This window comes from Bombina bombina, chromosome 8 (genome assembly GCF_027579735.1).
Source record: "Bombina bombina isolate aBomBom1 chromosome 8, aBomBom1.pri, whole genome shotgun sequence".
Lineage (NCBI taxonomy): Eukaryota > Metazoa > Chordata > Amphibia > Anura > Bombinatoridae > Bombina > Bombina bombina.
The window spans coordinates 154,771,845-154,796,032 of NC_069506.1; the positions used below are offsets into that span (position 1 = coordinate 154,771,845).

Genomic DNA, 24,188 nt, shown 5'->3' on the forward strand with positions numbered 1-24,188 from the left:
TAAGAGTTACTAAAGGACTAAATAAAAACAGTGGTAGTTACATAGTGATGGGTGAGTGACCTTGTAAAAATAATGTGTTAAATTATTAAAACATTTAAAACAATCCCAATGTGAAACAATGTTGAAAAAGTTAAAAAAGTTGAAAAAATGTAAAAAATGTTAAAAAATGTGACTGTGTGTACAGTGTCCTTGAAAAAAGGGGTGCGGAAAGTCTAAAAAGTTCCAATCAAGTTCCAAAAGAATTCCAAAAAAATTCCAAAAAATATACCAAAAAATCCAAAACAATTCTGTGAAGTGTCTTAAATGTGTCCTAAATGATTTGCAGAGGTCCTATGAGTATCCAAAAAAATAAAAGTCAATTTGCTCTGTGCTTGTCCGGTGTGAAATGTCGTTCAGTGCACAAGAATATAATAAAAATAGCAAAAAAATATAACAAAAGATATAACAAAAATAAAAATAAACAGAAAAAAACCTGCGAAGAGAAAGTGAGACACAATGTGTAAAAACTTTACAGAAATATCCTCCTAATGAAATAGAGCTTACCAGGTCTACGCGTTTCGGCCTCTCCTAGGCCTTTATCAAGACTGAATGGTAAGCTGTTGATGTTGGCCTTTTATAGGGCCTTTAGTTTTGTAACCGGAAATGGAACTAGTTGGTAACTTCCGGTTTTCATTGTCATTATAAATTCTATTTCACATTTATATTGTTAATGGGTCTTATTCTATATGGTATGATATCCTCTTGCAAGATATTCGTTCACATTAACTCTTGCTTCTTACTTGTAATCTTACTTTTAATCCTTAGCCTCCGTGCACCAAATGACGTCACTTCCGGTTTGGGTCCGTAATTTACAGTTTTAACAATTTGGCTATTAGTTCCACTACTATGGATTGCCCTCTTGTTAGTTACCGGGAATGTTATTTCATTGTGTTGGAATTTGGTAAGGCGTGTTTTTAATGATAGGATTACACCGTTTACTGTGTTCCGGTTTTCTAAGGATCCCATTGGTCATGACGTCATTGGTTGGCGGTATTGGTTGGCGGTGTCCGATTCTTAGCGTTATTTCATTTGTGAATAGTAAGGGTGTGTCTGGACCCTATGCTCTGATTGGTCATGGCGTCATTGGTTGGCGGTATTGGTTGGCGGTGTCCAATTTTTACTATTACATTTGTGAATAGTAAGGGCGTGTCAGTACCCTATGCTCTGATTGGGTGTCTATTTGTGTACATAGTGCTAAATCTTCTTATAACTCCATCGCTGTTTGCGGGAAAGTTATTACATTGATTTGTATATGTTCCTATTGTTGTTGAAGGGGGAATGTTAGTTGCTTTTATATTCGCTCAATCTATATCTATATAGTTTGGAAAAAATACAAAGTTTTTTTAGAAACCTTATATTTTTGAGGAATATTTAAATAAGGATATTTGATTTTTGTTACTTTTCAAAATCTTTTTGTGCTGTTGAGAATATAAAAGTGTTGATGACTTTATGAATCTTACAGCATTTAAATAAAGCTATTTGATTTTTGTGCTGTTGAAAATATAAAAAAATGTTAATGACTTATAACAGAGGGTGGGCATTTGTTGTTATATTTGCTTAGGATAAAAATATTATTAAAAATATTATTAAAGAATATATATACACTTATCCCTTACTGTATACAATGAGTAGTTTTCCAAAAGTTTCTAATTATTTTCCTTCATAGTATAAAATTTCTTATTTCCTCAACTATAGGTTGACAATGGTTTTGTCATCTTTTCCATTACTATTAGGGTGGGTGCCGGGGGAGGGGTGGTCATTCTAAGTGCTGATCATGTTCTATTTTAAGAGACAGTCAGCCAGATTCTGGCTTTTTAATCTGACATCTTTATCTTTATCTGGATAAAGTGTGATCAGGAATCCTGTGATTATATGAAAATGAGCTTACTTCTTTTCTTTTCCTCAAAATAGGATGGATTTTTTTAATATCTATATTCGGGCTGTATGGCATATATGCAATATGGATACTTCTACTATTGATCTTAACATTACTGGGAAGGGTGAATCCCTCCATTTCTTATTTATTTATAGATGATCGTCATATTCCAGATTGTCTATCTTTGAATTGTACAGCGTTTACGTTATCTATGCTTGCTTTCTCGTCTCCTTATGGGTGCTTTTTAAAATTAAAGTGAAGATAAAAATGTCGCAGGTTTTCTCTGGATAGGCTACTAGGAGTATTCAGTATGTAGGCTTTCACCTATAGGTAGATTGGTTTGGTCCTGTGCTACAACACTGTAATTTAGTGGATATCCCAAATTTCTGGGGGCTTTACAGAGAGCTGTGGGGGAGATAAATTTGGAGGTTAGGTCTCTAGCTGTCGTGATGGACGCTTATTGGTTGGACTTTCAAATTTCATCAAGTCTCAAGGGGAGATTCCATTGCACCCTTGTTCCAACATATATCTAGAGGGGAGAGTTTCTGAAGATTCTGGGTGACCGTAATCAGATCAAGTTGTATAAGTGGGAGAGATCTTCCTTATTGTTCAATCCCTTTGGGTGAAGGCAATCCAGATTGAAGATCCATTTTGACTCAGCGGTGAGTAATTTCTTTGTGTAGTTTCCTCCTCTCCAGTCTTTTCGGATCTTTTGAATTCCCATAAAGGATAGTTCTTTAATGTTGCCTTTATGTATGGTTGAAAAATGACTGTACAGAACTGTGTCCATATTTAACTTCTCAATTAATAATAAATGTTCGCGTATTCTATCTTTTAGAATTCTTGATGTTTGGCCTACGTATTGGAGGCCACACGAACATTGTAGCATATAAATGACCCCTGCATCTTGACATCGGATTAATTCATTCACTTTGTATTCTTCTTTGGTGATGTGACTATGGAATGTGGTAGCTTTCTTTCCGCATTTACATGCTTTGCATAGCAGGCATGGGAAAAAGCCTTTTACTTCTTTTCCAAATGTATCTAAGATGCCCTGCTTTTTCTTCTTTTCTATACTTGGGGCCAGTTTGCTTCGTAAATTCTTCGTCTTTCGATATACGAATTTTGGTTTCGATGGCAGTCTATCGCCTATTACGTCGTCTTCTTTCAATAGTGACCAGTGCTTTTGGAATATTCGCTCGATTATATCTTTGTTTTCACTATATTCTGTAATCATCACCACATTCAGGCGGTCTTCTTCTGTTATAGATGTTTTTTCTTTGTACTTTAGAAGTTCCTTTCTTTCAATATTTGCAACTTCTTGAATATTCTGATCCAATGCATCTTGGTCGTACCCCCTCTCTAGAAATTTGTTCTTGATGATTTCTGCCTGTTCTCCCCATTTCTCATCTGGAGAAAGCAAGCATAGATAACGTAAACGCTGTACAATTCAAAGATAGACAATCTGGAATATGACGATCATCTATAAATAAATAAGAAATGGAGGGATTCACCCTTCCCAGTAATGTTAAGATCAATAGTAGAAGTATCCATATTGCATATATGCCATACAGCCCGAATATAGATATTAAAAAAATCCATCCTATTTTGAGGAAAAGAAAAGAAGTAAGCTCATTTTCATATAATCACAGGATTCCTGATCACACTTTATCCAAATAAAGATAAAGATATCAGATTAAAAAGCCAGAATATGGCTGACTGTCTCTTAAAATAGAACATGATCAGCACTTAGAATGACCACCCCTCCCCCGGCACCCACCCTAATAGTAATGGAAAAGATGACAAAACCATTGTCAACCTATAGTTGAGGAAATAAGAAATTTTATACTATGAAGGAAAATAATTAGAAACTTTTGGAAAACTACTCATTGTATACAGTAAGGGATAAGTGTATATATATTCTTTAATAATATTTTTAATAATATTTTTATCCTAAGCAAATATAACAACAAATGCCCACCCTCTGTTATAAGTCATTAACACTTTTTTATATTTTCAACAGCACAAAAATCAAATAGCTTTATTTAAATGCTGTAAGATTCATAAAGTCATCAACACTTTTATATTCTCAACAGCACAAAAAGATTTTGAAAAGTAACAAAAATCAAATATCCTTATTTAAATATTCCTCAAAAATATAAGGTTTCTAAAAAAACTTTGTATTTTTTCCAAACTATATAGATATAGATTGAGCGAATATAAAAGCAACTAACATTCCCCCTTCAACAATAATAGGAACATATACAAATCAATGTAATAACTTTCCCGCAAACAGCGATGGAGTTATAAGAAGATTTAGCACTATGTACACAAATAGACACCCAATCAGAGCATAGGGTACTGACACACCCTTACTATTCACAAATGTAATAGTAAAAATTGGACACCGCCAACCAATACCGCCAACCAATGACGCCATGACCAATCAGAGCATAGGGTCCAGACACACCCTTACTATTCACAAATGAAATAACGCTAAGAATCGGACACCGCCAACCAATACCGCCAACCAATGACGTCATGACCAATGGGATCCTTAGAAAACCGGAACACAGTAAACGGTGTAATCCTATCATTAAAAACACGCCTTACCAAATTCCAACACAATGAAATAACATTCCCGGTAACTAACAAGAGGGCAATCCATAGTAGTGGAACTAATAGCCAAATTGTTAAAACTGTAAATTACGGACCCAAACCGGAAGTGACGTCATTTGGTGCACGGAGGCTAAGGATTAAAAGTAAGATTACAAGTAAGAAGCAAGAGTTAATGTGAACGAATATCTTGCAAGAGGATATCATACCATATAGAATAAGACCCATTAACAATATAAATGTGAAATAGAATTTATAATGACAACGAAAACCGGAAGTTACCAACTAGTTCCATTTCCGGTTACAAAACTAAAGGCCCTATAAAAGGCCAACATCAACAGCTTACCATTCAGTCTTGATAAAGGCCTAGGAGAGGCCGAAACGCGTAGACCTGGTAAGCTCTATTTCATTAGGAGGATATTTCTGTAAAGTTTTTACACATTGTGTCTCACTTTCTCTTCGCAGGTTTTTTTCTGTTTATTTTTATTTTTGTTATATCTTTTGTTATATTTTTTTGCTATTTTTATTATATTCTTGTGCACTGAACGACATTTCACACCGGACAAGCACAGAGCAAATTGACTTTTATTTTTTTGGATACTCATAGGACCTCTGCAAATCATTTAAGACACATTTAAGACACTTCACAGAATTGTTTTGGATTTTTTGGTATATTTTTTGGAATTTTTTTGGAATTCTTTTGGAACTTGATTGGAACTTTTTAGACTTTCAGCACCCCTTTTTTCAAGGACACTGTACACACAGTCACATTTTTTAACATTTTTTACATTTTTTCAACTTTTTTAACTTTTTCAACATTGTTTCACATTGGGATTGTTTTAAATGTTTTAATAATTTAACACATTATTTTTACAAGGTCACTCACCCATCACTATGTAACTACCACTGTTTTTATTTAGTCCTTTAGTAACTCTTAGGGACATATTGTACCGCATTGGGACACACCTAACAGTTTGTTCCTCACTTCTAAGATTGATTGTTTTTAGATTTATATTTTTAGACCAGCATTTTTAGACCAATTTTTAGACCAATTTTAGCGTGGATCCATGCAGCTGTATATGTATATGTATATTATGTGAGTAAATTATATGTAATAAACCCTCATTTTAACCTTAGCCTCAGTATTGTTGGCGCCCGAGTACACTTTTCACATTTCTGCTTTCACCTAGTGGTAGCTAGGTACCACTGTCTCGGGCATATAAGGTTTGGTTGGCGCTGGGATATACCCCCCCTGTTTCACTCAGAAGTAAGCTTTTTGCTCATGTTGAGTAGCGTTCATATTACAAGTTGAAAATAAACTGTTTTCGCTTGCGTGCTATCCCGACAAAAAGCTGAACTTCAAATATCACAATCATGTTGACGTATTCCCCCATAGAAGTCAATGGAACACAAAAAGTGGAAGGGGGGAAATCTAATACTCTACTCGCACAAACCCGATCGCCTTTTCTCAAGTGTGCTAACCCGACATGCAAATATTAATATTTTACATTCCAATGTTTTTCACATTCATAAAAACATATTTCTACATATATCTGATGGTATTTTGGTACAATACATAAATCTATACCTATATACAGTCAAGGACAAAAATATTGGCACCCCTGCATTTCTGTCAGATAATGCACCACTTCGCCCAGAAAATTGTTGCAATTACAAATGTTTAGGCATTCTCGTTCTTCCTTTTGTTGTATTGGTATGATACAAAAAAGTGGAGAAAAAAAAGCCAAATCTGACACATTCCATGCAAACTCCAAAAATGGACTGGACAAAATTATTGGCACCTTCTCAAAATTGTAAGAAATAATTGCATTCCAAGTTTGTGATACTCCTGTAATTTGTAATGAAACTCACCTGTATCAATTAACAGGCGCTGACAATATAGAAATCACACCGGCAACCAGTTAAAATGGTGAAAAATGGACTCAACCTTTCTGTTGTGTGTCTCTGTGTGCCACACTGAGCATGGAGAAGAGAAAGAGCAGCCAATAATTGTCTGAGGATTTGAGAACAAAAATAGTGGAAAAGCATGGACAATTTCAAGGTTATAAGTCCATCTCCAGAGATATCAATGTTCCTCTGTCCACTGTGCGCAACATTGTCAAGAAGTTTACAGCCCATGGCACTGTAGCTAATCTTCCAGGACATGGACGAAAGAGAAAAATTGATCTAAGATTGCAACAAAGGATTGTTTGAATGATGGATAAAGAACTTCGATCAACTTCCAGACAAATTCAAGCTGAACTTTAGGGCTGCAACTAACGATTATTTTCATAATCGATTAATCGGCCGATTATTTTTTCGATTAATCGACTAATCGGATAAAAAATAAATAAATATTTTTTTCCTATATTTAAAGGACCAGTCAACACTGTAGATTTGCATAATCAACACATGCATTATAATAAGACAATGTAATAGCACTTAGTCTGAACTTCAAATGAGTAGTAGATTTTTGTTAAATAAATTGCAAAGTTATGTCTATTTCCACTCCCCCTGTATCATGTGACAGTCATCAGCCAATCACAAATGCATATACGTATATGCTTTGAATTCTTGCACATGCTCAGTAAGAGTTGGTGACTCAAAAAGTATAAATATAAAAAGACTGTGCACATTTTGTTAATGGAAGTACATTGGAAAGTTGTTTAAAATTGCATGCTCTATCTGAATCATGAAAGTCTAATTTTGACTTGAGTGTCCCTTTAAAGTAAAATCCACATACTGAGTGTTATAAATATAAACTTCAGACTAAGTTACAATGTTACACAACTGTTGGTCAAATTTTTTAAGCAGCAGAACAAATTTTTATAATTAAGCAAAACAAAACCACAAACTGTTTAAAAAGAGGTAGAAGTATAAAGAGGTAGATTATCACTGTTTAAACATTCTGTTATTCATTCTTTCAGAAACTTTGCATTGAAATGCAAAAATGTCAACATGTCCACACGCACCTGGCTGAGGCCGACTTTCTTTTTTGCAAGCTATTTTGCCTGCAGAAGAGGCACTCAGATGGCGTTGAGGTGCCTGAGATGCATAAGTAGGGTTTTACCAATTTCCACAAGGTGGGCTATTTATCTTTGTTAGCTCTCACCAATGCAAGGGACCTCTTAACAATGTAAGCCTGGACTTCATTCTGACATAAACATATCTTGAATATCTATATACAATGGTAAACAACCAGCTATAAGGTTAGGGGAAAATATCTAGTCTTCTCTTAAAATAACAGATATATACTTACAGAGGTTGAATTTGGTACATATTCCACTTAATTAAAAATATAAAAAAACAAAAAAAGGCAAAAGGGCTAAAGACTATATATCAGTAACATGACACAGCCTTAGACATTTATCTATACAGTACATACAGGGAGTGCAGAATTATTAGGCAAGTTGTATTTTTGAGGATTAATTTTATTATTGAACAACAACCATGTTCTCAATGAACCCAAAAAACTCATTAATATCAAAGCTGAATATTTTTGGAAGTAGTTTTTAGTTTGTTTTTAGTTTTAGCTATTTTAGGGGGATATCTGTGTGTGCAGGTGACTATTACTGTGCATAATTATTAGGCAACTTAACAAAAAACAAATATATACCCATTTCAATTATTTATTTTTACCAGTGAAACCAATATAACATCTCAACATTCACAAATATACATTTCTGACATTCAAAAACAAAACAAAAACAAATCAGTGACCAATATAGCCATCTTTCTTTGCAAGGACACTCAAAAGCCTGCCATCCATGGATTCTGTCAGTGTTTTGATCTGTTCACCATCAACATTGCGTGCAGCAGCAACCACAGCCTCCCAGACACTGTTCAGAGAGGTGTACTGTTTTCCCTCCTTGTAAATCTCATATTTGATGATGGACCACAGGTTCTCAATGGGGTTCAGATCAGGTGAACAATGAGGCCATGTCATTAGATTTTCTTCTTTTATACCCTTTCTTGCCAGCCACACTGTGGAGTACTTGGACGCGTGTGATGGAGCATTGTCCTGCATGAGAATCATGTTTTTCTTGAAGGATGCAGACTTCTTCCTGTACCACTGCTTGAAGAAGGTGTCTTCCAGAAACTGGCAGTAGGACTGGGAGTTGAGCTTGACTCCATCCTCAACCCGAAAAGGCCCCACAAGCTCATCTTTGATGATACCAGCCCAAACCAGTACTCCACCTCCACCTTGCTGGCGTCTGAGTCGGACTGGAGCTCTCTGCCCTTTACCAATCCAGCCACGGGCCCATCCATCTGGCCCATCAAGACTCACTCTCATTTTATCAGTCCATAAAACCTTAGAAAAATCAGTCTTGAGATATTTCTTGGCCCAGTCTTGACGTTTCAGCTTGTGTGTCTTGTTCAGTGGTGGTCGTCTTTCAGCCTTTCTTACCTTGGCCATGTCTCTGAGTATTGCACAACTTGTGCTTTTGGGCACTCCAGTGATGTTGCAGCTCTGAAATATGGCCAAACTGGTGGCAAGTGGCATCTTGGCAGCTGCACGCTTGACTTTTCTCAGTTCATGGGCAGTTATTTTGCGCCTTGGTTTTTCCACACGCTTCTTGTGACCCTGTTGACTATTTTGAATGAAACGCTTGATTGTTTGATGATCACGCTTCAGAAGCTTTGCAATTTTAAGAGTGCTGCATCCCTCTGCAAGATATCTCAGTATTTTTGACTTTTCTGAGCCTGTCAAGTCCATCTTTTGACCCATTTTGCCAAAGGAAAGGAAGTTGCCTAATAATTATGCACACCTGATATAGGGTGTTGATGTCATTAGACCACACCCCTTCTCATTACAGAGATGCACATCACCTAATATGCTTAATTGGTAGTAGGCTTTCGAGCCTATACAGCTTGGAGTAAGACAACATGCATAAAGAGGATGATGTGGTCAAAATACTCCTTTGCCTAATAATTCTGCACTCCCTGTATAATCAGGAATAGCAAGCGATTCACTAAAAATTGTGTAAACAGGTAATAGTGACATCAATTCATATAACAAATGCCATCAATCTAGGGTTAGGTGTAAATAACATGCTCAGCAATATATAATGCAATGCATAGTCCCAAATCACCTGATTTAATATAAACAATCCAAATTATGACTCCTATTATTTCTGGGTTGCACATAAGACAGAAGTAGTTGTAAACTATAAAAGAAACTTATGGTGTCCTGAAAAAGTGAAAAGTAAGCGTCTGTAGAAGTCCTTTAGGCTAAGGGCATAACCATAAAGCACAATACCATGTGTAGGAGCTCATTGGAGTAAAACAGCTGGTGCTGTGCACAGACCAACTAATTGCAAACCAACTAATCGATTATGAGATTCGTTGACAACTATTTTCATAATCGATTATTATTGATTATGCCGATTAGTTGTTGCAGCTCTACTGACCTTCAGGCACAGGGTACAAATGTGTCAGCTCGCACTATACGTCACCAACTGAATGAAAAGGTACGCTATGGTAGGAGACCCAGGAGGACCCCACTTCTGACACAGAAACATAAAAAAGCCGGATTGGAGTTTGCCAAAACTTACCTGAGGAAGCCAAATTCCTTTTAGGAGAATGTGCTGTGGACAGACGAAACAAAATTACAGCTTTATGGTAAAGCCCATCATTCTACTGTTTTCAGAAACATAAATAAGGATTTAAAAAAAGAGAATACAGTCCCTACAGTCAAACATGTTGGTGGTTCACTGATGTTTTGGGGTTGCTTTGCTGCTTCAGGCACTGGATGTCTTGACTGTGTGCATGGCGTTATGAAATCTGAAGACTACCAAAGTATTCTGTGGTGCAATGTAAGGCCCAGTGTCAGAAAGCTGGGTCACCGTCAGAGGTCATGGGTCTTACAGCAGGACAATGACCCAAGGCACACGTTAAAAAACACCCAGAAATAGTTTAAGACAAAGCTCTGGAGAGTACTGAACTGGCCAGTAATGAGTCCAGATCTCAATCCCATAGAGCACCTGTGGAGAGATCTCAAAAAAGCAGTTGGGAAAAGGAAACCTTTCCAATCTGAGCGACCTGGAGCAGTTGGCGAAAGAGAGGTGTAAGAAACTCATTGATGGTTATTACAGGAAGCAATTGATTTCAGTTATTTTTTCCAAGGGGTGTGCTACCAAATATTAAATTGAGGGTGCCAATAATTTTGTCCAGTCCATTTTTGGAGTTTTGCATGGAATATGTTAGATTTGGCTTTTTTTTCTCCACTTTTTTGTGTCATACCAATACAAACAAAAGAAATAAACACGAGAATGCCTAAACATTTGTAATTGCAGCAATTTCTGGGCAAAGTGGTGCATTATCTGACAGAAATGCAGGGGTACCAATATTTTTGGCCATGACTGTATATACATATATTTATATATCATGTCCTCTCACCTTCAAGTCATCCACCTGGGTGCCAGCCTTTAATATTCCCGGTTTGAAAAGAAGGCACTCACTGGTCATTTAAAAAAAAATGCTTATTTAATTGTGATGTTTCGGGGACACACTCCCCTTCCTCAGACGAGGAATTGCAGTGTGTCCCCGAAACGTCACAATTAAATAAGCATTTTTTTTTTTAAATGACCAGTGAGTGCCTTCTTTTCAACTCATATATATATATATATATATATATATATATATATATATATACACACACATTATATATATATATATATATATATATATATATATAATGTAATTATATATAGGTATAAGCATATACAGATATATATAGGAATATCTATTTAAATATACTTATTCCCCTGGGCCCACATCACTGCTGTGTTTAGTGTCAGATGAGCCACCTCAATCTTCCACTGCATCAGATTGCTGCCTCGTACTTTGCAGGAAGCTGGCTCGCATGTGCTAACCTGCACTCCAAGAGTTCAAAAGCAGCTTTTGCTGCTTAGTACATGGAACCCCTGTCTTAGTTGAGATATCTGAGACCCATGCAGTTATGCCTCTGAGTGACAGTGTCTTATAAAGTTCACACAGTTTACAGACCCAAATTTTATTAAAAAAAACCCTTTATTTTCCAACTGGGTCCATAGGTTCAAGCAAACAACGTTTCATGTCTGCAATAGGCCCTTAGTCATGTTATCTTAATCACACACAGGTTTGCCTCTTTTATACCTGAACTGATCTCAACAATCAATCACAGACTGTGTACTACTGCCATCATGTGGTCATAAAGCAATATGGCAGTTCTACCATTACTTATCTTTCATGGTTTTTAGTCTGAATTTGCAATTCAATAACAACTATATACAATGTTTAAAATACAATACCCATGTGTGTGTATTAAAAATTGGAATACTGGATACTGTCACAGTATCTTATGATTGTAACTAATACTCATGGCAGGCCACAATGCTACTACAGACACCTCCTTGATGATGACACCTTTTAATGAAAAACAAGCATAAATGTTACCCACAGAAGACTAGTTTGACTAGCTGAAGACTTCCAGGCATCTAGCTTTAGGTTCATCTTTATCTATATGCAGTGTTGTTTTTATGGAATTCCTTATATATTAATTATATACAATATGATGCTATCCTGGGCCCTATTGGTTTATTAATGGTTGCCTTTTTAATAAAGGTTTTAATTTTTTAGCTATTAGGGGTTTCATGGTGGGAATAATTTTCTGTGGGAAAGTATGTTGAAAGAAGGATTTGTGGTAGAGTGGCACATTTATGGAGATTGGATCACAGTTTAGGACACAGTTGATTGCAGTGAGGGTCGCATCACAGGCATCTATGTAATATACTATAGATACAGCATTATAAGTATTATTTCAGCTAGAATCAGAAGCTTCTTGGTGGTTGGTAACAGTGACCAGCTATAAAGTGCAGCTAATATTTTGTGACTCTCATATAGCGATTGTTAGATTTTTTTTTCATAGCTGCTCCATTATAGCTAATCTCATAGAATCTACCTGAAACTTTAAATACAAGCACTACTATGAATGGGATTTTTTTCTGCTGTTGTTCAATTTCCTATTGCCCATGTTTCTTTCTTGTTATTGATATGATATAAAAATATATTATTTTTTCCTCCAGATAATAAGACTGGCAACCAAACTGAAAACGAACATTCTTCTACCGCACAATTAGGGACTAACACCAGCATCTCTAATATACCATCTTCTGGACAAAAGCCCAGTAACAATCAACTACATGTATTTGATCAAATTCAGTTTCAACATGCTAACAGCCCAAATGAGCAGTCAGATAAAAAAATTACAACAAATGTTGCTAAAGCTTCTTCTTCTTCATCCAAGAAAATGTCATCAACGCAGCACAATTGCACTACTAAAACGGAAAAATCTCAACCTGTTCAAAAACATTCGAAAACAGCTATGCCACAAAAGAGCAAACACTTTGCAACGTCAAGGCCTCGGAAACATTCCACAAATAGTGTCTCCAAAATAAAGACTGAAAAAATGGTGTCAAATTCTTCCTATATACAACAGAACAAACTTACCAGAACAATTGCTCCATCTGGAACTGGAACTAAGCAACTCCCATATAAACAGACAAAGGCAGGAATAAAAACTAGTCTTGCAAAACAAAATATGCAGCAACAAACCTTGTCTAATCAGTTGGTATTACCTGTTAATGTTTTGTACAACAGGAATATGCAGGGGTATCAAAATGTACAAACTGTCTCCAAAGTGCAGGAAAATGTATTATATGCAGATGCAATTAAAAAAAATTTAAATTTAAGACAAAGTGCATTTCAATCTACACCAATTCGAAATGCACAACAAAATAAAGAAAACCACAATTTACAAACCTTCCATCCTTCCCCCTGTATTCCTAGAACGGAACATATGGCACCAGCATTAAGTCCAACAGTTAAACAAAACATTCAAAAAGTTCTGATGATCCATACAAATGGAATATCTATCTTTCAATTACAAAAGGTTTATAATTTTATGTTCCGCCAACCTCTTTCTCTCAATAGATTTTCTTCAATGAAGCAACTACTGATGAAAATAAAAGATGTGGTTAACATACAAGGTTTAGGTGTCCAGACAAGGCTATACCCCATATCTTCTGATGTCATTCCAACACCCACAGTATGTGATCAGTATGGTAAGTATCCTAAATCCAAACACATGGAAACACATTAAACAAAATACCAATAGTATATGTCCTGCTGTTGGTCAGTGGTGTCTACTTCAATAAGTTAGAAAAGCTGTATGACGTGGCAAGTTTTCCCTGAAATGAGTGGTGAGTAGTGTTTGTGAGAGTGTGGGTGTAGTGATTGTAAAGTGAACAGGGATGTTTGACTAGTGTGTATGTGTAGTGTAGAACTTGTGTGGCATTAGTGTGATGTGTAATGAGTATGTATGTGTGTGATTAGTGCATGTAGTGTTTGTCTAGTTTTGTATTTATGAAGTATGTTTTTTGTAGTGTGTGTTATGTTTGCATAGTATGTGTGTTTAGTGTTTGTGTAATGTGTGTGTTGGTGTGTGTAGTGTTTGTATGTATGTGTACATAATATTTGTGTGCATGCATGTTTGTATGTATGTATGTATGTATGTGTGTTTCTGTGTGCCTGCTGTGTTTATGTGGTATGTGTGCTTGTAGGTGTCTGTGGTAATGTTCATGATTTATGTATAGAAGGTGTTGTAGTGGTATGTGTAGTGGTTGTGTGTGGTGTGTTTAGTGATTGTGTAGCATATATATGTAATATGTGTAGTATTTGTTTGTGTAGTCTGAGTTCTTCGTATGTACATGTGCCATAAAACCACTGAGAGGTACTCAACTGCCCTCCATGCTATACACATACACACACACAAAACACATTTTTCCCCATCATGTTTAAATTCTGTTCTTCTATGAAAGAATTTAGAGCTATAATGTTCTTCTAAGGGCTGCACATTGAAGGCAATGTTGTTAAGCTTGAAAACCTAAACATATTTCCCTTCTTGTTTTCCCATCTGATTACAAGTATGTTTTTAAGATTATTGTAACAGAAAGAGCTAACAGATTTCTAATAATCTTAAGAGCCAGACATAGGTGTGTACACACACATACATATATACATATTGATGGATACCAGAAAGATACATACACACAATGTACAATAGAACCATGCAACACCCAAGATAATTGACTCAGTGGAGCCCCAAATATCAAAAACCCCACCTGGCACCCCAAGGATGTTTTTTGGAATTGAGAAACAATGACCTTGATCTGGGTATTGTGGATAGTGGGGTCTATTTGGATTCTGAGTAGGTGTCGGCAGAGAAGGGTCTTACCAAACAGATTCCAAGAAGAGTCCCTTGGTGCTAGTTGGGATCTAAGGGGGACTTTTTTGCTGGGGGGAGCTTTAGGAGGAAGAAACATAGGTGCTGAGCATCCTATTTTTGAAAACCTTTATCTGTAGAGGTTTGTCATCTTTCTATTCAGCATAAATCCGTAAACTAAAGGGGACAGGACTAATTTTAAATGATTGTTAATTTCAGATTAGATAAATTAGATTCTCACACACTTAGAATAAACTCTTTATTATCAAGTGATTTACATGTATAGTTATTTTTTATTATCCACATTGACCTTAACCTTAAAGGGACATCTAAACCCAATTTTTTTCTTTCATGATTCAGATAGAGCAGACAATTTTAAGCAACTTTCTCATTTACTCCTATTATCAATTTTTCTTCATTCTCTTGCTATCTTTATTTGAAAAAGAAGGGCATCTAAGCTTTGTTTATGGTTCAGAACTCTGGGCAGCATTTTTAATTGGTGAATGAATTTATCCACCAATCAGCAAGGACAACCCAGGTTGTTTCACCAAAAATTGGCCAGCATCTAAACTTACATTCTTGCATTTCAAATAAAGATACCAAGAGAATGAAGAAAATTTGATAATAGGAGTAAATTAGAAAGTGGCTTAACTTTTCATGTTCTATTTGAATCATGAATGAAAAAAATTGGGGTTCAGTGTCCCTTTAAACATATTTGCGAGCATATTACCAGGTTGTGGTAGGCATAATAAAACATTTGGTTGTGAATGGAATGTGATGCTGGCCTAAAATATGTCTTCAATGCATCACACATAACGCAATGACAAGAGCAGTTTACAACAATCTGGTTATATGGATGTTTACACCACCCTGTTTATATGATTGGCGTTGTTGTGTGATCCCCAAACATAAACTAGAAAGTAGAAATGTAATCTACACACTTCTTTAAATCATCTTCTTGCTCACTATTACAAAAACTAGAGATGACCAATTGGCTGAAATGGACATAATGAAAGTCCAAATTGTGAACCAGCATCAGCCAAAATATATAAATAATAAATCCAAATCACATCATTTATTTCTAAGTGCCTGGAGGGGGAAATCTCCCTCCCTTGATTGTTATCAGGATACTTTTATTTCCAGCTTACGAGAGCCCTCAGCCATAGAGCACAGTGGGATACATCTGAACATTTCCCTGTCAGAGAGATGTGTGGATGGAGGTTATGAGAGGTGTGAGGAGTCTTTTTTTTTGTGAACAAGTGTTGGGGCATCTTTCATGATGAAGTCAGGTGGTCTGTAGGAGGTTCATAGGCAGTACTGGTGTGTTTTTAGCCTGGTTTTATTGCCCTCTGCCAAAACATTTCTCCAAATGCCTGTAAAGTATATTTCTCCAACATTGGTGTGTCCGGTCCACGGCGTCATCCTTACTTGTGGGATATTCTCTTCCCCAACAGGAAATGGGCAAAGAGTCCCAGCAAAGCTGGTCACGATGATCCCTCCTAGGCTCCGCCCACCCCAGTCATTCTCTTTGCCGTTGCACAGGCACATCTCCACGGAGATGGTTAAGAGTTTTTGGTGTTTAAATGTAGTTTTTATTCTTCTATCAAGTGTTTGTTATTTTAAAATAGTGTGGTATGTACTATTTACTCTGAAACCAGAAAAGGATGAAGATTTCTGTTTGTAAGGAGGAAGATGATTTTTAGCAGACAGTAACTAAAATCGGTTGCTGTTTTCCACATAGGGACTGTTGAGTGAAGTAACTTCAGTTGGGGGGAAACAGTTAGCAGACTTTTCTGCTTAAGGTATGACTAGCCATATTTCTAAACAAGACTGTGTAATGCTGGAAGGCTGTCATTTCCCCTCATGGGGACCGGGTAAGCCATTTTCTTAGTCAAAAACAAACAGAATAAAGGGCTTATTATGGGCTAAAAAACTGGTAGACATTTTTATGGGCTAAATCGATTGCTTTATTTGTGCATATTATTCAAATTTAGGCTAACAATTGACATTTATAACCTTGGGGGAACGTTTATAAAAACGGCAGGCACTGTATTGGACACCTTTTTCAGTCAGGGGGCCTTTCTAGTCATTAGACTGAGCCTCATTTTCACTGCCATTAATGCGCAGTTGTTTTTTGAGACAGGGCATTCAGATGCATGTGTGTGGATCTAAGAATCTCTGAAAAGCTTTAGAAGGCGTCAATTGGGTATCGTATTCCGCCTCAGGGCTTTGTTGGGTCTTAGCAAAGACTGTATCTGGGACTGTATAGGGGGTTAAATTGAAAAACGGCTCCGGTTCCGTTATTTTAAGGGTTAAAGCTCTGAATTTGTGGTGTGCAATTACTTTTAAGGCTTTAAGACACTGTGGTGAAAATTTGGTAATTTTTGAACAATTCCTTCATACTTTTTTCACATATTCAGTAATAAAGTGTTTTTGCTGTTTGAAATTTAAAGTGACAGTAACGGTTTTATTTTTAAAACGTTTTTTGTGCATTGTTGACAAGTTTAAGCCTGTTTTAACAGTCTATACCTTCAGATAAGCTATGTTCTATATGTATGAAAGCAATGTGTCTCCCCATTTAAATTTATGTGATATTGTGCATTAGCGTCCAAACAAAGTAAGGACAGTACTGCCACAAATAATGATATTGCCCAAGATGATTCCTCAAATGAGGGGAGTAAACATGATACTACATCATCTCTACTGTGTCTACACCAGTTTTGCCCATGCAGGAGGCCCCTAGTACATCTAGTGCGCCAATACTTATTACCATGCAACAATTAACGGCTGTAAATGGATAACTCCATAGCAAATCTTTTATCCAAAATGCCTACTTATCAGAGAAAGCGCGATTTGCTCTGTTTTAAACACTGAAGAGCAAGAGGAGGCTGATGATAATTGTTCTGTCATACCCTCACACCAATCTGAAGGGGCCATGAGGGAGGTTTTGTCTGAGGGAGAAATTTCAGATTCAGGAAAAATTTCTCATCAAGCTGAACCTGATGTTGTGACATTTAAATTTAAATTAGAACATCTCCGCGGCACTGCTTAAGGGAGGTGTTATCTACTCTGGATGATTGTGACAATTTGGTCATTACAGAGAAATTATGCAAGATGGACAGGTTCCTAGAGGTTCCGGTGCCTCCCGACGCTTTTCCTATACCCAAGCGGGTGGCGGACATAGTAAATAAAGAGTGGGGAAAAGCCCGGCATACCTTTTGTTCCTCCCCCTATATTTAAGAAATTATTGCCTATGGTCGACCCCAGAAAGGGACTTATGGCAGACAGTCCCCAAGGTCGAGGGGCAGTTTTCTACTCTAAACAAACGCACTACTATTCCTATCGAAGATAGTTGTGCTTTCAAAGATCTAGTGGATAAAAAATTGGAAGGTTTGCTTAAAAAGATTTTTTTGTACAGCAAAACTACCTTCTACAACCAATTTCATGCATTGTTCCTGTCACTACGGCAAGCGTGGTTCTGGTTCGAGGAACTAGAAAAGTCGCTCGAGTAGAGAAACTCCATATGAGGAGGTTATGGACAGAGTTCACGCACTTAAATTGGCTAACTCTTTTATTTTAGATGCCGACTTTGCAATTAGCAAAATTAGCGGCGAAAAATTCAGGGTTTGCTATTGTGGCGCGCAGAGCGCTTTGGCTAAAGTCTTGGTCAGCGGGATGTGTCATCCAAGACAAAATTACTTAACATTCCTTTCAAAGGTTAAACTTTATTTGGACCTGATTTGAAAGAGATTATTTCAGACATCACTGAGGGGAAAGGGCCACGCCCTTCCACAGGATAGGTCTTTTAAGGCTAAAAATAAGCCAAATTTTCGTCCCTTTCGCAGAAATGGACCAGCCTCTAATTCTGCATCCTCTAAGCAAGAGGGTAATGCCTCACAACCCAAACCAGCCTGGAAACCAATGCAAGGCTGGAACAAAGGTAAGCAGGGCCAAGGAAATCCGTGCCACTGCTAACAAGACAGCATGAAGGAGTAGCCCCCGATCCTGGGACCGGACTCTGGTGGGGGGCAGACTCTCCTCTCTTTGGCTCAGGGCTTGGGCAAGAGATGTTCATTATCCTTGGGCACTAGAAATAGTTTCTCAAGGTTATCTCCTGGGAATTCAAGGAACTACCCCCAAGGGGAAGGTTCCACAAGGTCTCCCTTATCCTCATACCCAAATAAAGAGACAGGCATTCTTACATTGTGTAGAAGACCTGTTAAAGATGGGAGTGATACACCCAGTTCCAATAAAGGAACAAGGAATGGGATTTTATTCCAATCTGTTCGTATTTCCCAAAAAAAGATGGGAACGTTTCAGACCAATTTTGGATTGAAGATCCTAAACAAATTTCTCAGGGTACCAATCGTTCAAAATGGAAACTATTCGAACGATTCTACCCACCATCCAGAAAGTCAATTTATGACTACCGTGGATCTAAAGGATGCGTACCTACATATCCCTATCCACAAGGAACATCATCAGTTACTAAGGTTCGCTTTCTGGACAAACATTACCTGTTTGTGGCTCTTCCTTTCCGGATTAGCCACTGCTCCAAGGATTTTCACAAAGGTGCTAGGGTCCCTTCTAGCGGTTCTAAGACCAAGGGGCATTGCAGTAGTACCTTACTTGGACGACATTCTAATACAAGCGTCATCCCTGTCAAAGGCAAAGGCTCATACGGACATCGTTCTAGCCTTTCTCACATCTCACGGATGGAAGGTGAACAAAGAAAAGAGTTCTCGTGTCCCCGGTCAACAAGAGTTCCCTTCTTGGGAACAATAATAGATCCTTAGAAATGAGGATTTTTCTGACAGAGGTCAGAAAATCAAAACTTCTAAGCTCTTGTCAAGTGCTTCATTCTGTTCCTCATCCTTCCATAGTGCAGTGCATGGACGTAATAGGATTGATGGTTGCAACAATGGACATAGTTCCTTTTGCACAAATTCATCTAAGACCATTACAACTGTGCATGCTCAAACAGTGGAATGGGGATTATACAGACTTGTCTCCAATGATTCAAGTAGATCAAAAGACCAGAGATTCACTCCGTGGTGGCTGACCCCTGGACCCATCTATCCCAGGGAATGAGCTTCCGCAGGCCAGAGTGGGGTCATTGTCACGACCGACGCCAGTCTAGTGGGCTGGGGTGCGGTCTGGGGAATCCCTGAAAGCTCAGGGTCTATGGTCTCGGGAAGAGTCTCTTCTCCCGATAAACATTCTGAAAACTGAGAGCGATATTCAATGCTCTCAGAGCTTGGCCTCAACTAGCAAAGGCCAAATTCCATAAGGTTTCCAATCAGACAACATGACGACTGTTGTTTATATCAATCATCAAGGGGGAACAAAGAGTTCCCTGGCGATGAAAGAAAGTGACCAAAATAATTCAATGGGCGGGTAGGGATCACTCCTGCCACTTGTCTGCGATCCACATCCCAGGAGTGGGAAAATTGGGAAGCGGATTTTCTGAGTCGTCAGACATTTCATCCGGGGGGAGTGGGAACTCTTTGCCCAAATAACTCAATTATGGGGCATTCCAGACATGATCTGATGGCGTCTCGTTAGAACTTCAAGGTTCCTTGCTACGGGTCCAGATCCAGGGATCCCAAGGTGACTCTAGTAGATGCACTAGTAGCACCTTGGACTTTCAACCTAGCTTACGTATTCCCACCCGTTTCCTCTCATTCCAGGCTGGTAGCCAGGATCAATCAGGAGAGGGCCTCTGTGATCTTGATAGCTCCTGCGTGGCCACGCAGGGACTTGGTATGCAGACCTGGTGAATATGTCATCGGCTCCACCATGGAAGCTACCTTTGAGACAGACCTTCTTGTTCAAGGTCCATTCGAACACCCCAAATCTGGTCTCCCTCCAACTGACGGCTTTGGAGATTGAACGCTTGATTCTATCAAAGCGTGGGTTTTCAGATTCGGTGATAGATACTCTGGTTCAGGCCAGAAAACCTGTAACTAGAAAAAATTTACCATAAAATATGGAAAAAATATATCTGTTGGTGTGAATCCAAAGGATTCCCATGGAATAAGATAAAATTCCTAAGATTCTCTCCTTTCTTCAAGAAGGTTTGGAGAAAGGGATTATCTGCAAGTTCCCTAAAGGGACAGATCTCTGCTTTATCTGTCTTACTACACAAAAGACTGGCAGCTGGTGCCAGATGTTCAAGCATTTGTTTCAGGCTCTGGTTAGGATCAAGCATGGTTTACGAACCTTTTGACTCCTCCCTGGAGTCTAAATCTAGTTCTTTCAGTTCTTCAAGGGGTTCCGTTTGAACCCTTACATTCCATAGATATTAAGTTACTATCTTGGAAAGTTTTGTTTTTGGTTGCAATTTCTTCTGCTAGAAGAGTTTCAGAGTTATCTGCTCTGCAGTGTTCTCCGTCTCCTTATCTGGTGTTCCATGCAGATAAGGTGGTTTTGCGTACTAAGCCTGGTTTTCTTCCTAAAGTTGTTTCTACACAAAAATATAACCAGGAGATAGTTGTACCTTCTTGTGTCCGAATCCAGTTCAAAGAAGGAACGTTTTGTTACACAATTTGGACGTTGTCCGTGCTCTAAGTTCTATTTAGAGGCTACTAAAGATTTCAGACAAACATCTTCCTTGTTTGTTGTTTATTCCTGGTAAAAAGGGAGAGGTCAAAAAGCGACTCTACCTCTCTTTCCTTTTGGCTTTAAAAGCATTCATCGATTGGCTTATGAGACTTGCCGGACGGCAGCCTCCTGAAAGAATCACAGCTCACTCCCACTAGGGCTTGTGGCTTCCACATGGGCCTTCAAGAACGAGGCTTCTGTTGACCAGATTATGTAAGCAGCGACTTGGTCTTCACTGCACACTTTTGCCAAATTTTACAAATTTGATACTTTTGCTTCTTTGGAGGCTATTTTTGGGAAAAAGGTTTTGCAAGCTGTGGTTCCTTCCGTTAGGTGACCTGATTTGCTCCTCCCTTCATCCGTGTCCTAAAGCTTTGGTATTGGTTCCCACAAGTAAGGATGACGCCGTGGAGCCGGACACACCAATGTTGGAGAAAACAGAATTAATGCTTACCTGATAAAGATTACTTTCTCCAACGGTTGTGTCCCGGTCCACGGCCCGCCCTGGGTTTTTTAATCAGGGTCTGATGAATTATTTTCTCTAACTACAGTCACCACGGTATCATATGGTTTCTCCGTATATATATTTCCTCCTGTCCGGTCGGTCGACATGACTGGGGTGGGCGAGCCTAGGAGGGATCATGTGACCAGCTTTGCTGGGACTCTTTGCCATTTCCTGTTGGGGAAGAGAATATCCCACAAGTAAGGATGACGCCAGTGGAGCCGGACACAAGAACACCCGCGTTGGAGAAAGTAATTTATCAGGTAAGCATAAATTCTGTTTTAGATTAAAAAAAAGTTTAATTAAATATATTAATACTTTTGTAAAGCTCAGTTTATGTTTTTTATAATTGTTGTTTACAATAGCAAAATGACTAAGATAGAACCCAGGCATCAATTGTTCCCATATATTCTATGCTATATTGTGTTTTTCCCCCAACCATCTCAAATGTTTACTTCATTTGGACTCTCACAAATTATAGCAGAGGATATGTTATATGTTGTCAAATTTCAATTTAACTAAAGGTATTTTAAAGTAAATATCCCTATATCCCTCTTTAGCTTTTGTGATAGAAATCCATATATGTATTTCACATGATAAATATGCAATTTAAGGCATAAACATTTTTTTTTCTTAGGTTTTTCACTATTGATAAAAGAAACCAGTATGAAGAATGACAATGTGCTGGTCAACGCAAATCTTGGCAAAACAGATACAGCAGAAGAATGTTATAGTCTCAGCTCCATGAAAACCAATACTGAGCCTCCCAAGATGGTTGAAGTAAATGTGCCAACATTATCTTCTAGAAAAGAAACATGCAAGACTTCTTCAGTTGTTAACCTGGAAACATCAACCAACCTTGTTCAAAGTCTAATGTCTACAACAAAGGATTGTAAGTCCGTTATTTATTACAATCTCGACAAACAGCCATAGTTTCTTCACATAGTAAAAGTCAGTTGGGAGTCTCCAGTAGCACAAGAAACCTGCAGCAGGAAACAGGAATTATATATAATCTACTGGGAATACCTAGCAAACATATTACAGAACATCCAAGAAAGAACACAGCTGTGGGTTTGTTACAAGCATCATATCCCCTTAATCATTCATCTTCCTGCTCAAAGGTAGCTCATTCAGTGCAGAAGGAAACAACCTTACCTGGACCATCCCAGATGTTGTGTAATCCAGGCTTGATTCAAGAAAATAACGTTTTAGATATACAAGAATGGCCAAAACTCTCCCAAAACCATCTCTACAAAAAACCCAGGCAACTGGAAAGGCCATGTTTGCAAAGTGGAATGTAAAAATGACCAACTCATTATGACACAGCCAGGTGAATCCTTAAGTTCACTAACACAACAAGAAAGTAACGGAACAGCAGTATCTTTGTCTTCACAAACACATCAGCAGGTGTCTGATTCATTTTCACAGGCACACCAGCAAACACCAAAGCAAATAAAATCTTCATTATCATACAGACACCCTTGGCAAACACCAGAGCACATAAAATCTTCATTACCATTACAGACACCTCTTGCAAACACCAGAGCAAATAAAATCTTCATTATCATTACAGACACCCTTGCAAACACACAGAGCAAATAAAATCTTCATTATCATTACAGACACCCTTGCAAACACCAGAGCAAATAAAATCTTCATTATCATTACAGACACCCTTGCAAACACCCAGAGCAAATAAAATCTTCATTTATCATTACAGACACCTTGCAAACACCAGAGCAAATAAAATCTTCATTATCACGAGCCACATCAACATGTGTCTAATGCTAATATGAAGAACATAATAGACCCAAATAACATCATCTTCCCAGACATACAAGTTGGTGTCTGATTCCAATACTACAAATACATCAGAACAAACATCTTCATTTTTAAATGACACAGACCAGCAAATGTCTGTCTCCAAGAAAAATACTGTAAAATTAAAATGTTATCTTCAGAGGTACACAAGCAAGAACATGAGTCCAATATCATGAAAACTCCTGAGCAAATATTGTTTTTCATCTTCTCAGTCACACCAGCAAATCTAAAATACCCATATGAAAAAAATACCAGTGGGAATTTCAAGCTTCGGAGCACACAAGAAAATATGCAATTGCCATATGATTGCAACACCTGGAAATGAAGAGTCTTCAAAATTACTCCAGCAACTGTCTTTCTTCTATGAAAATAAGCCTTTGGAGAGTACTAAAGCTAAATCTTCAAATTTATCCCAAAAAGATTTTGACTCACATACAATGTTAGTGAGCGAGCAAACAGGATCTCAC

At 37.8% G+C, this 24,188-nt stretch overlaps 1 protein-coding gene across 1 annotated transcript in view; it reads left to right on the plus strand.

The window, feature by feature from the left end:
• Positions 1 to 23,080, plus strand: part of LOC128638903 (uncharacterized) — a 46,733-nt gene extending 23,653 nt beyond the window's left edge. Inside the window, exons 3-5 of the mRNA XM_053691031.1 lie at positions 12,598 to 13,635; positions 22,538 to 22,792; positions 23,022 to 23,080. Of these exons, the coding sequence (XP_053547006.1) occupies positions 12,598 to 13,635; positions 22,538 to 22,792; positions 23,022 to 23,080 (1,352 nt within the window). The remainder of the gene's footprint in view (positions 1 to 12,597; positions 13,636 to 22,537; positions 22,793 to 23,021) is intronic.
• The last annotated feature ends 1,108 nt before the right edge of the window (positions 23,081 to 24,188 follow it).